Here is a 14,214-nt window from a genome sequence, read left to right as displayed (position 1 = left end):
TCTGTCTTTGAGGTTAAGGTCTGTTTCTTGTAAATAGCAGAATGTTGGATCCTGTTTTTGTATCATTTTTCTTAACGTATGCCTTTTTATAGCTGAATCGAGTCCATTGATATTAATATATGTTAATGACCAGTGGTTTTAAATCCAGTTATATTTTTGGTGGTAGTTTTTGTGTGTTTCCCTTCTTTGAGTTGTGTTGGTGGATGGTTGTCAGATATCTGTGCTATTGTGGGTGTTGTTGGCTTCCTTGTGTTGTGACTTTTCTTCTAGTATTTTCTGTAAGGCTGGGTTTGTGGATATGTATTGTTTAAATCTGTTTTTGTCATGTAATATCTTGTTTTCTCCATTGACGGTGAAAAACAGCTTTTCTGGGTATAGTGGTCTGGCCTTTTATCCATAGTCTCTTAGTGTCTGCACCACATCTATCCAGTACCTTCTGGCTTTCATCGTTTTTATTGAAAAGTCAGGTGATATTCTGATAGATTTACCTTTATACAATACTTGACCTTTTTCCTTTGCAGCTCTTAATGTTCTTTCTTTATTCTGTATGCTTTGTGTTTTGAGTATTATATGGTGAGATGATTTTTTTTCTTTTTGATCCAGTGTATCTGATGTTCTGTATGTTTCTTGTACCTTCATAGGAATATTCTTTTTTAGGTTGGGATTGTTTTCTTCTATAATTTTGTTGAATATAATTTCTAAGTTTTGAGCTGTATTTTTTCTCCTTCTTCTACCCCTATTAATCTTAAGTTTGGTCTTTTCATGGGGTCCCAGATTTCCTGGATGTTTTGTATTAAGAATATGTTGGATTTGCTGTTTTCTTTGATAAATGCATCTATTTCCTCTATTGTATCCTCAGCGCCTGAGATTCTTTCTTCTATCTCTTACATTCTGTTGGTTATACTTGTCTCTGTACTTCCTGTTCTTTTACCCAGATTTTCCATATCTAGCCATCCCTTGGTTTGTCTTTTCTTTATTATGTCCATTTTGGTCTTCAAGTCTTGAACTGTTTTCTTTACCTGTTTGATTGCTTTTTTATTTTCTTGGGTATCTTTGAGTGATTTATTAATTTCTTCTAACCTTTTTTTTTTTTTTGGTTTTTCGAGACAGCGTTTCTCTGTGGCTTTGGAGCCTGTCCTGGAACTAGCTCTTGTAGACCAGGCTGGTCTTAAACTCACAGAGATCCGCCTGCCTCTGCCTCCCAAGTGCTGGGATTAAAGGCATGCGCCACCACTACCTGGCTCTTCTAACTTTTTGTTTGTCTTTTCTTCCATTTCTTTAAAGGAGTTTTTTACTTCCTGTTTAAGGGTCTCCATCATTTTCATAAGGTTAAGTTTAAAGTCAATTTCTTCTACTTCTTCTGGGTTATGGTGTTCAAGTCTTCTTGTTGTGTGTTTGCTGGATTCTGGTGTTGTCATGTTCGGTTTCCAGGGTGTTGGAGAAATTCTTGAAATGGTGCCTGCCCATCTCTTCCTTCAATTGAGGCCAGGAGAATCTTGGTGTCTTGGTTCAATCTTTTCTGTGGCTGACTGTGTACTTGGGAGTTTTTCTTGGTCTGCCCTCTCTTGGGTTCCCTCATCACTGGAGCAGGCTTTCAGATCCCATCTGGCGTGAAACAGGTTGTGCTGGGGGTTCCAAAGAACCTGCAGATGAAAAGGAGTGCCTGGTGGCATGGTGGGATGGGGTAAAGAAGGCCAGCAGCTGGGAACACACTCAGCTGGATGGCCAGAAAATCTTAGGGAATTGAATAAGGCCTGGACTCAGTTTTTTGGTACCATCCAGCAGCTCGATCACTCATTCACCTCTCTGGATCCACTCAGCAAATTAGCAGGACTCCTTGCAGACATAAAGGACCTTGCAAACAGAAAGGCAGGCTTGGAAGGCAGGGTGGGGTGGTACGAAGAAGCCCCAATGGCACAAACACTTCCTGCTGACTCCTCAAACCTCTCTTCCCTGAAGCAGGCTGATTTGGAATATCCAAGGACCTCAGATATGAAAAGGAGTGCTTGGGAGCAGGGGGAAATGTGGTAAAGAAAGCCAGGAGTCAGGAAGATGCCCCTCTGTATGGCCAGAAAATCTTTGGGAATTAGAGGGTGCCTGAACTCAGATCCCCGGGACCATCCAGGCACATGGGCACTCACTCCCCTCTCTGGATCCTCTCAGCACAGGAGCAGAGCCTCTTGCCGGGCTCCAAGGACCTCACAGACAGCCCCGCTGTTTTTCAATATGTTCCTCACATACATATTATTTCAGGGAAGTATTGGAATATTTTTGGATGCATTTTGAAAAATATATCCAGATACAAAATATTTCACTGAAACTAGTTATACTATTAGCTATTACTTGAGACATTTTAATTTTTTATTATATTTATATAATTGTGCGTGTGTTTGTGTTTATACATGTGGACATAAATATGGACATCTGTAAACAAACTGTAAAAATTGGTTCTTTTCATTTTTTGAGTCAAAGGATATGAACTCAGTCTATCAGGTTTGGTGGCAAGAACATTACTCACTATGAAATTAAAAAAAAAATCAAAAACTTAAAAATCAAATAGAAACAGGTTTCTTAGCAAATTTGAATCAGAAATTTTCTTATTACTTCTTTTTTTTGGATTTTATTTTATTTTATTTTTTATTAATTAATTAATTTAATTATTAAAGATTTCTGCCTCTTCCCCGCCACCACCTCCCATTCCCTCCCCCTCCCCCAATCAAGTCTTCCTCCCTCCTCAGCCCAAAGAACAAGCAGGTTTCTCTACCCTGTGGGAGGTCCAAGGACCAACCACCTCCATCCAGGTCTATTAAGGTGAGCATCCAAACTACCTGGGCTCCCACAAAGCCATTACGTGCAATAGGATCAAGAACCCATTGCCATTGTTCTTCAGTTCTCAGTAGTCCTCATTGTCCGTTATAAATTATTTATTTTAACTAAATTGTTAGGCCAACTCAATTATGAACAAATTATTATTCCAACAGCCTTAAATATTTTTTATACAAATTAAACTCTTGACTACTTTATTATGGGTAGATTATTTAATGTACTTTTTTGCAAAAAGCTTTGTAATCAGTTTCTCATTAATATGAAATTGTATGGCATTCATTGCTTTGTCTGTTTGGGTTCTTTAGACATGTCCACAGAGACAATATTTCTGTCAGAATGATGTAATCATTGTCTCAATATATGAAGCAATTAATGTCTTTATAGAGAATTATCTTCTTTTTTGATATTTTATAATTTTATCTGTGGTATTTTCCTTATCCATGTAACAACCTATTGAGGTCTAAGTGCTTAAAGTGAATGAATGTCTTATAATATATTTGTCTCTGAGAAAGTAGAAAAGAAAATGACATTGAAATGAGTCAAAAGGAACAAAATTCTAGTTTCTTTACTTCACATTTTTTTTTCCTGGTGACAAACATATTTAAGTATTGATTAAGTCTCACAATTAGCTTTTACAAAAAGTAAATAAAATTTAGTCTTTGACATTCTACAACAAGGTTTTTATTTTGTCTTGATGGGAATCTGAGACATGCAAGATTGCTTGGAGAAAGTGTCATGAATGGATTATAATGAGTTAAACATATAAGCTTCTCCTATCTATATAAATACAATAATTCTTCTTCTTTTTTTTTTTGCAGTTTCTTCTTTGTGGCATATGTGGAATACTGTGCGCCAAAAAAAAATCAGGACTTGTTGTAAGTTTTTGCCTTGTTTCTATCCTATATTGAAGGGTTTGAAATTCAAAACAGAAATTATAACTAGAGTACTTTTGTCTACTTAATGTTGCTAATTAAGGATTAAAGAGAAACTAAGAAGCAAATTTTGCGTTCAGTGTTTCAAAGAAAAGTATCAAAATGTTAGAGATAAGTAAAACATCAGGCTGGACAGTGGTGGTGTGTACTTTTAATCCTAAGATTTAGGAGGCAGGGGCAGGCAGATTTCTGTAAGTTCAAGGCCAGCCTGGTCTACAAGAGCTGGTTTCAGGACAGGCTCCAAATTTACAGAGAAACACTGTCTTAAATGAAAAAGTAAACAAAAAACCACCAAAGTTCTTGAAAAAAAAATCTTAGCTATACTTTAAATACTTGAATATTTAAACTTTAATATTTGTTCTACATGAGAGTCTTTATATTTTTTCCTGTAGAGACACCCAAGAAATTACCTGGGTCCTTCATGGAGCAATAAACATAAAACCTATTCTGTGGGAAATTGACCTGATTTAATATAGACCTGGGACTGAAGATCACTTACATTTTTTATTCTGTGAAGCTAATTTTGCAGAGCACCTAGAAAGAGGTGGTATTTGGTTGCAGTTGATTCTTTTAAAAGATATTTAACAAATTTTTACTACTGTGAATACATATATAATCATTTTCGGATGTTTTATTGTAGTATCAAAGTATTCTGGAATAGGCAACATACTCCCTGTTAATTCTGATATTGTCTGTGAGGGAGCCCTACATGCTGAAGTGAGGACTCAGTCCTTATGACATTTTATCAGAGTTGAAAAGAAGGAAGAGGCATGATTTATTCTACTGGTACCATATAAAATACCATAAGCTTTTATTAATTGGCAAATTTAGTTACAAAAGAGACCCTGGAGAATGTTCTTTGAGCTCAAAAAAAAAGTTTTCCAATAACAAGTCAGATGTGGGGTCAGAGTAGTAAGTGTGTGTGTGGCTTCCCAATCATCCTCATCTTCCATCTTTCTTTGTGATGATATCTACTCTGGAAAGGCAGATAAAACATTCACGGTGGCATCCATGTGTAAAATAATTGTTAAACATTTGAAGGAGATGGGACTGTTAAGGGAAGTATGTTTATATTTTTAGTTGGCAGTTATAATTCTTCTATTACTCTTTAAGTATGGCCTTTTTTTCTTTACACACTTTTAAACTATCAATACCAGTTATAGTTGTATTGGAACAGTTTGTTTAGAAAAAAGTAAAAGAAAGTAAAAATGAATGGAAAGGATGGGAGATCATTTAATATTGTATGTGTGTAAACACCAAAATATGTACTCAAGAAACTGTAAGGCAAGTGAGTATCATTTAAAATAGTATATAAATGGTTAATTACTTGTTTTAAAATACACATTATAACTAAATAGAACAATTTTGTAAATTAGTAATCAATTTTCAACAATATATTCAATAAGATATACAAAGATTTTATTGTTTCATCACTGGGTTTTCAATCCTGATAAGTAACCTGACATAAGCACAATAAGTAAGGCAGCATCAACTTGGAGAAATGAAGCAAATGACTGGACAAGTAGAAATCTTTGCCTGTCAAAATTTTCTTAGTGCTGTTTCAAGCATTCATGGCCTGGTCCTCTCCTAGTACTTCACTGAAGGATATAGATTGCAACACGATTTTGATAATTTTTTCCTTTCTCTACTCCTAAATCAATGTACTCTCCTCCCTCTCTCTGATATTGACTATGCCATACTTAATATGTTAAACTTCATTGCAGTAAAGTGTATAAAAATTGCATAATTATTGCATATGTGCAATTCCTTCTAATTAGAAAGACTGCCTCACTTAGGGCCAGTACACAAATATTACTTGTAGAGCTCAACTAACTGTTGAAAGCAAACAATATCTTATAATGTAAACAATACGTTCTAAAATATGTTATAAAACTCTTTGTCCTAAAGAATTAACACAACAAATAATATCAATAACATCCAGGATGGTCTTCTGAATAAGTTATGATTTTTTTCTACTAGCTGTCCAAGGACAAAGCAAAATTATTTCCAGGAAACTATAAATGTACTTTTTATGAAATGTGTGTGTTGTGTCAAAAGGTAAGAAATGTTTGCTGGGAGTATAGTTCAATTGTAGAGTACTTGCCTAGCGTATGAGAGGTTCTGTTTGACCCTAAGAGCTAGGAAGAAAAGTGTAATTGACTACTGTGCTCCAGAAAAGGAAATATGAATGGATAATAAGGAAATATCATCCTCTAAAGATTCATTATATCCTATAGGGTAATTTAGACCAGTTTCCTAAAGCAAATACAGTTATGAGGTTCTTTAAAGAGTCAACTAAATTCATTAGTATTCACAGGATGTTTCCTGTATAGAAACTTACTGCTGCCAAAGGTCCTTCCTAGATTGATTAAGCCTTTTAACTCTATGAATATGAGACCCACATTGAACCAGTAGTAAGATCAAGAATAAAAGTCATGTTCTATATTTCTTAAAAACAATCAAACAACACTTTTGAAACAGAAGCTGTGTAATATTTGCTGTGGTGTCTCAGGGCAACAATAGATTTCACTGATTTTGAGTCAAACTATGGAAAGTTCCAAAGATGCTCATTTGTGGAAATACACAAAAATGATTTAACTAATTTCCCCAATTTCACCTAGGTAGAAGTTACTGATACTTGGAAACTTGAGAAGATTTCAGAATTAAACAGAATTTAAGTCAGAGAATCTGAACTCATCACCATTCATTTCTCCAAATTATATTAGTGTTTCTTTCAGAAGACCTCTGGGAGGGATTACCAGGTGATGACTCTTCCTCAAAGGCATGCATATTAGAGACTGGCATTATTTTCATCTGGATCTAGCCAAAAGATAAATTTAGTTTGCTTCAGAGTTTCATAAAATATATACCATTGGTTTCATTTTAGAAGTTCTATGATGTACTTTCTCTGTAGTGAATCAGACTGAGTGAAGTCTTCACTGACTGGCACCTGTTACCTCTTTATAATCAAATAGAACACATCCTTTTCATTATAGGTTTACAATCCTTGGCCTGTAGCATCACAAGTCTCTATGTTCTGGACATTTCAACCTTATCAACTTTAACATTCTCTTTCTTCTTCTTCTCAGATGATCCTCTTTTCAGCATGTTGTATCTGTGGGCTCATTGGTGGCATCCTGAATTTTCAGTTTCTTCGGGCAGCCACAAAGAAGACTTCATCAGTGTACCCACTGCACCTTGCTTCCATGTCTTTGGCATGTATTGGCATTGGAGGATGTACTCTGTCCTCCTGGCTCACTTGTCGTCTAGCCAGCTATGAGCAAAGGAGAATGTTCTCAGAAAGGGAACATTCCCTGCATCATTCTCATGAGATGGCTGAGAAAGTGAGTTTTGTCATTTTACCTCACACTGCTGCCATGCAATGTACACAGTAATCTAGGTGAATCAATTTACAAGCTTAGATGGAAATTTGAGAATCACATTTTATAAGTTTGACCCTGTTAGGTTAAGAAAATGTTGTTTTAAAATTAAAATTAGTTTCTTTCTGAAATTCATAAGCACAGGCCTATTTAGCACAATTTTGTGGCATCCATCTATTCAAAACCATAGCTCTTGAAATAGTATTTCACAAAATATTAAATACCTTACTGAGGAAAAACATACACTAAATACAGCCGCTGCTTAATAATGCCATCTTTCGAAATCACATGAATTCTCTTATCCAGCATATCCTTTGTGCTTAAAAGTTGATGTGTTTGATTATGTAAATTGGATCCTCAAGCAGAAAAAAAAAGCTCTTTAATAAGGTGACAAAAGCCTTGCTTATGAGTGCAGATATTACAATGCTTATAAAGCTGCATTGAGCTCTCATCTAAACTTCATGCATATTTGGATAGCTTTTTCTGTATTTTACACAATACTGTTTGCATAATTGTATTATGAAGCCAATTCAAACAGAAAGTAATATTAGTTGCATTAAAGTGCAATTAGTATAGAAAGAGCTTTGTGTTCCAATTACATTTGGTATACATTTCCAAACTCAGTTCCTGTTACTTCATCTATTGAGGAAGAGATAAATATCTGTAAAAATTAATTCACTAAATCAATGGGCAAATTATATTTTGACTTATTTCTTAAAAATAAAATTCTACAGTAATAGCATAAAAGAAATAGTAGTAATAGTTATTCATATTTCTTTATAATTTTATTTTAAAGTTAATAAATATTTATTTTGTAGTTTATCTGACTTCCTTTCATATCTTATCTATACATTAGGAGAAGAGATTCTCATTTGCTTTCCCAAAGAACTAATTGTGGACACATTTGTGCATTTAAAATAAAAGATTATACATTATATTAGAAAAATTGATGTCTTCATATAGGTCATTAAAATAGAAGATAAATACATACTGTAATAGATGCTCCTTTGTGCTCTATTTTTATGCTAATGTTATTTAACTCTTCTTTGTATATGTTTGTTTGATATTTATTGTATAATTGTTATATTTACATTAGAGATTGAGGGCTATTGAAATAACCGACTTGCCCAGCTGCCCGGTGGTGCCCCTGACACCAGAGTTACCCACAAGGTATGCTGACTTCTAGGGAGTTACTATGTTGTAAATGGTGCTACAGCAAGCACTGCCTTTATTAGAAAGCCAAGATGCCAGTAGATCAATCTGGACTGATGCTGTATGTTCCTAAAAGTATTCCTTTCAGAAGAGCTATTCTGAGGAGCAGACATAACCTACATGGCAGAATCTTACAGCACCTAAGTTTGTGAGGAATTTCAATTATTCATCCTGCCTCTAAGCATTCAAGCACATCTCTGCTTGGATCAATCATAATTCTCTTCATTCGCTGCTGCATCACAATTCTGACTCAGTTTCATCATTCACATATGAAACTTTTCCTTTTAATAATAAATGAGTCTGGATAAAAGTACACTGTGTATTTCTGTCATAATAATATTGAATGAACAGATAATCAAAGATTAAAATTAATATAGTAAAATGTTTGTATCTAAAGTTTCTATTGGTAAAATTAGGTGATCTATTACATTTCTAGTTGTTAACAACAGTCAAGGCTCTTGGTTTGATCAAAGATCCTAACTGGAAATACAGAAAGTTACAGTTTTAGTCCATTTGAAGGAAGTATTTTTTATAGATATTCTAGTATTCTCAGCTAAATTAGAAGTATGATCTTATTAAATTGGAAAAGTCAATTTGCAAATAAAATGATGAGACTCATCGATTTAAAACTAACTTCCCTATAGTTTCTCTCAGTAATTTTACTGTATATGAGTCTGAGTGATTTTAGTTAAGAAAACTCTTGAATTTGTAAGATTTTAGAAAGCATTTTTCAAAAAATCTTACACTAAAAGATTGATACTATAGTTTTATGGAAATTAGGCATGTTTTTTTTTCTTTTTTGTTTTTCATTTGAACTCTTCTTAGAGAATGGAAAAGACAGATGAAATTCTTATTTCTATGCACTTACTATGAAGTTTGCTTTTTCAGCCATGCAGTGGTGGTGCACGTCTTTAATCCCAGCACTTGGGAGGCAGGGGCAGGCAGATCTCTGTGAGTTCAAGGCTAGCCTGGTCTACAAGAGCTAGCTCCAGGACAGGCACCAAAGCTACAAAGAAACCTTGTCTCAAAAAGCAAGCAAACAAACAAAAAAACCCAGAAGTTTGCTTTCTCTCCTAGCAGAATAAAGAAGAAAATGTGCTTCATTAAACTTTACAATAATAAGTTTGGGAATTGAGTTTGGTTAATCTTTCCATTAATCAGTTTTTTATCATTATAAGCCTAACACCAGTCCAATGACCCTAACATCTAGATCTGCGTTCATTGTCCCTTCCTTAGAAACCTTCCCAACAGAAAGAAAATGGAAATGAGTATCAAGCAGAAGAATATGAAACCAGGAGTTTTCACTTGAAATGTTTTTGCTGTCCTTCAGAAAGTCAACTTGAAGAATTTCCAATCTTGAATAAAGGACAATTTTGCTAATACATATAATATCTATATTGTGCTACTTATATGCTAATATATTATCTATAATACTATTATAAATGTTAATGGGATGCTGATCTCATGACTTCTTTTTATATAATGAAGGACCTAATAGCTAATGAATAGGTGCTGGGAATGTGGCATAGTTGGTGGGGGTTGCCTAGCAGCTCAAGCATCTTACTGACAGGCAAATGACACATGCCTGGGTTACTCCCACTCCAAATATGAGCATGAGGATTATAAATTAAAGGCCATTTTCCAGGTACATAGTAATTTCTTCCAAGTATTGGCTATATCAGACCTTGTCTAAAAATCAACCAACCAACCAATTTAACAAACAAACAAAAACAGTCAATAAGTTATATGAATTTGAGTACTCAAAAATTTAAATATTTTCTATAATTGCAAATGAAACTCTCTATGTTACTTTTTCATGTCTGTGTATTTACATCTTCAAAAGCACATTTCTGTTATTTCTTAGTAATGAGAACATTAAAAACATGCCCCACGTTTTCATTGCCCCAGTTGCTTTTTTCTGTGTAAATGATAATGTCATTAAAAACAATTTCCTGTCTAGGCATGATGATTTACACCTAGAATATCAACATTCAGAAAAATGAGGCAGAAGGATTGCAAGTTTGAAACAACTCTGAGGTACACTCAAGTTTTACATCAGTCTGGGCCACATTTCTAAACCCTTTTCAAAACAAATATCTGTCTCACTGTGAATGTCTTTCAGTTTATAAACAAAAGGCTACACCGTTTTTAATTTTTCTATAAACACCTGTAGAATACTTTGACATTTTGTTGATGTGATTGGCAGAGCAGCTGTGTTTTGGCAAAACCTGGTCAATTAAGCATCTTCTTTCTGGGTTAGTTAATTCCAAAAGTGAGTTGAAGTAAAGAGGGGAAATATGGGCATGTGAAAAGATAGTGTATACCTTGTGTATATAATCCTGGGCTGTCACTTCAAAATTTTCATGTGATTTAAGACTCCAATAAAATTTATTTCCTAAATCACAACAACAGTATCATTGTCCTTCCCCGCAAAATGCTCTTCAATGACTTGTAATCTCTGCTTTACTACTAAACCTATCAATGTCTTACTCTGAAGTGAGTTTTAATTCATTCATATTATTTTGCTAACAGGAAATGACAGAGAACATGAGCAATGGAGGACCACGGCCGATATTTAATGGAAGAGTACAATCAATGTTTTAAAGAAATGAAAAAATTTCAGGTTGTTCATGAAGTAGGAGAGGTTGAAGTCTTGGGAGCTGCAGTTAAAACATTTGTTTCATTTACAGTTATTTCTCCTGAGCATCCACTAAAATTATTCCTTTTCAATTTTGCCTCACTTACCATCAGCCTTTTCTATAGGGTAACAACTTTCCAGAAACATTGTAGATTTTAGTCTCTTCAGAAGTTGTTCTGAAAAAGACTCTTCCAGAAAACTAAATGAAACAGCTGTGATTATTACTATACACAAACAGCCTTTGACTAGCATGAGCTTTTATGAATAATTCAAAAGTAAATACATAAAGAACTAACAATAACATATTGATGTCTTTGTTTTGAAAGACTACTGACTTCAATTATATTAAAAATCAAAGCCTCAGTAATGCCTTGTTGTAACATTGTAATTAATTTCAATTTGTGAATGAACTACATTTTATAGTTTATTTGTAAATTACAAAAGGTACAGCATAAAAGGTGAAATTTTAGTGAAAGAATATTAATCTGTATGATATTTTTGCGCTTTTGCACAAGTTAAAATATTGTTCAAGACAAATAAATATGTTTTCACCATACTGTGCAGATTGATCTGCATGTTCATGAGATAATTTAAAAACAAAATATGTGTTATACATAGATGTAAATATACTGTAAATAGAGAAACTACATACAGCATATATTTACAGTTACATGAATGTAAATAGAAAATAGTAAATAAATTGTGTGGGTATGAAGGTAGTGTATCGGTTATAGGAAGAACATTAATCAAAGATTTACAAGACTATAAGGTGACAGACTTAGTTTCTACTCTTTCTGTCCATTTTCTTCTTTTTGTTAAGTATATTGTATATAGATAGAATTGTGGCTTACATTTATAGAGCTGAGTGACTTGAATACTGAATCATAAATTACATAGTTATTGGGCATATTACTGTGATCATGGTGTTTATATAAAAGTAATTTTCAATATTTATTTGTAAATATAACTTTAATCTTATATCTCTATATTTATAAACAAAAGTTATTATTTAGGATTATTCCTGATATGTTAATTTCAAATAACAATCATTCAAATTTAATTATACAGAAGGAAAGATAATTTACTATACTACATGAAGTTACTATTAGATTTGTTATATTTTATTTAAGTGTCTTGTGTTCTTTGATGATTAATATAAAATAATACAGACTGGTCATATTTGGGCAGGTGTACATTGAAAGCATCTGATGGCATTCTCAGTATAAGAAAATTGAAAGATAAACTGACATTCATATAGCTAGATTCAAATCTTCTCTTCCACAATGGAACAATAAAATAACAACACAATATGTATAAATGAGTAAATAGCATGGACTTCAAGATGTTTCTGAAAATTAATTTTGGCCAACTTCCAAAGTAATATTTTAAAATAAGTAACACTTCACTATGTATTTTTATTACTTGCCAAAACTAAACAAATTTCAACTCATTTTTATGAGTTATTCAATTACAGAAAAATTCATACATTTATTGCTCAGTATAAGAAAAGATTATAATCACAAGAAAGACAGGAGTTTTTATTGTGCTAACAAAACAGCAATAATTTGGTCTATGAGCCTTTGACAAGGCTGTTGAATTTAACTCCTCAGAAAATTATGGCTGAACAGAAATAGCTGTCCTCTATTTGTGTTTTTGTATAGTTTTGACTCTTCCCACAATATACTCTTCTGGTATATTGCAGATAGTGTCCATAGATTCAATCTTAAATAATGAATAAGTATTATAACTATTCATTTCATGCCACATATAGACCTATTTCTCACTAACTATCTAAAGTGTAAAATGTGGAGATCTCATGTATTTTAACAAATTGAGGCAGGAGGTAGCTTCATCTTTAAGTGAGAAATCACTGGCTCTAACTTTGGTAGCATTTCTCTGTAGACATTTTATAAAATACAGAATCAAAATACATCAACACATTTAATGCCATTTGAATTTATTTTTAAAAGCACATATTAAAATATCAAAATATGGTATTACTGCTTTGAAACACAGTTAAGAAGAGATGCAAACACTTCAGTTATCTAAATAGTTCAGTGTGTGTGTGTTTTTAATCAATTTTAAACTGTAATTATTTCAAGTCAGTGTTTCTTGAGTCCCACTGGAATTATTTACTTGGGATATGGGTGATTCTTGAGATAAGCAGAGGGCATTAAGACATTATGTAAGTAATTAAAGTTTTAATTTTGACCAAAAACTAACAAGGAATCAAAAACATTAATGCCTACATAATAGATTTAGTACATACTTACCCTTGAGGAAACATAATGTTATACTAAATTAGAAATATATGTAAAACTGATTTGGAGTATGCTTTACATACAAAAAGAAAAAGTTCTCATTTATTAAAAATTAAAAAATATTCATATGTTTATATGTGTGCAATATACACACAACTGTTTTGAAGTGGAATGTTGTATGATGACTCCTGATGTTTACATAATAAAGCTATATGCTTTGAAACTACAGAGTCTATGCGCCTTGTTCTTTTTATAGTTCAAGATGGTCTATTTCAATAAATATGTAAAGAAACTAGTATTCTGGCACTGGTGGAAGGAAAGGCTTCAGAGAATGAGGAAGAAGGGGATCAGAACCAGAGAAGAATGGAATTCAAGAAAGTGATTATTTGACGTAGAAAAAAATGAGAAAATGTCCTAATGCACACAGGTTGAATAGATTGAAGATATAAAAAGAAGAAAATGATTATAATAAAGTAATATCACTGAGATTCGGGAAAAAATAAAGTGTAAATCAGTAGGGGCATAAAGAAATGTAGGCAAGATGAGATTACATATTTCACAAATTAAGTGATATTTAAGAGAATTCTGACGTCCTAGTTAAATTTCTCAAATCAGTTGTCATCAGTGGTTGCAGTGGCAATGACCCATTTCAAACATTTTTCTATATATTCAAGTCAATTATTCTCCATTTCATGTGCTCTAAATGCTATAAAAATTTAATTAATTATTCTAATGAAAAAGAGTCTTTTAACAAGTATTAATGTTTTTCTAGCTGTGGTAATATTACCCAGTTTAGAGCCAGGTAGAGAACCCTTGAACATGATTTGGTACCACCAATTTTAATGGTGTTCACAAATTCAGAACTGACTTGGTTAAGTTACACACTCACCACTCTAAAGTATTAACACTTAGGACTTGAATATCTTTCTGTTCTTCTGTAGGTTGTTTTACAGTCAATAAAAAAA

The 14,214-nt window shown here is 33.1% G+C and overlaps 1 protein-coding gene across 10 annotated transcripts in view; it reads left to right on the top strand.

The window, feature by feature from the left end:
* The window catches only part of Tmem196 (transmembrane protein 196), a 142,623-nt gene extending 129,213 nt beyond the window's left edge, over positions 1 to 13,410 (top strand). For 3 of the 10 annotated variants that reach the window (XM_057783110.1, XM_057783103.1, XM_057783102.1), the window contains exons 2-5: positions 3,645 to 3,701; positions 6,848 to 7,102; positions 8,235 to 8,308; positions 9,587 to 13,410. In XM_057783110.1, coding sequence (XP_057639093.1) covers positions 6,848 to 7,102; positions 8,235 to 8,308; positions 9,587 to 9,659 — 402 coding nt within the window. In that variant the 5' untranslated portion in view covers positions 3,645 to 3,701 and the 3' untranslated portion in view covers positions 9,660 to 13,410. Of the gene's footprint in view, positions 1 to 2,717; positions 2,812 to 3,644; positions 3,702 to 6,847; positions 7,103 to 8,234; positions 8,309 to 9,586 lie in introns of those variants that run through there. The other 7 variants (XM_057783108.1, XM_057783107.1, XR_009057850.1 and 4 more) reach the window with 6 other exon arrangements.
* Positions 13,411 to 14,214: the final 804 nt, after the last annotated feature.

The sequence above is a fragment of the Chionomys nivalis genome, chromosome 10 (genome assembly GCF_950005125.1).
Source record: "Chionomys nivalis chromosome 10, mChiNiv1.1, whole genome shotgun sequence".
Classification (NCBI taxonomy): domain Eukaryota; kingdom Metazoa; phylum Chordata; class Mammalia; order Rodentia; family Cricetidae; genus Chionomys; species Chionomys nivalis.
Note: the sequence above shows the minus strand (reverse complement) of the source record. Positions and strands in the feature narration are given on the sequence as shown.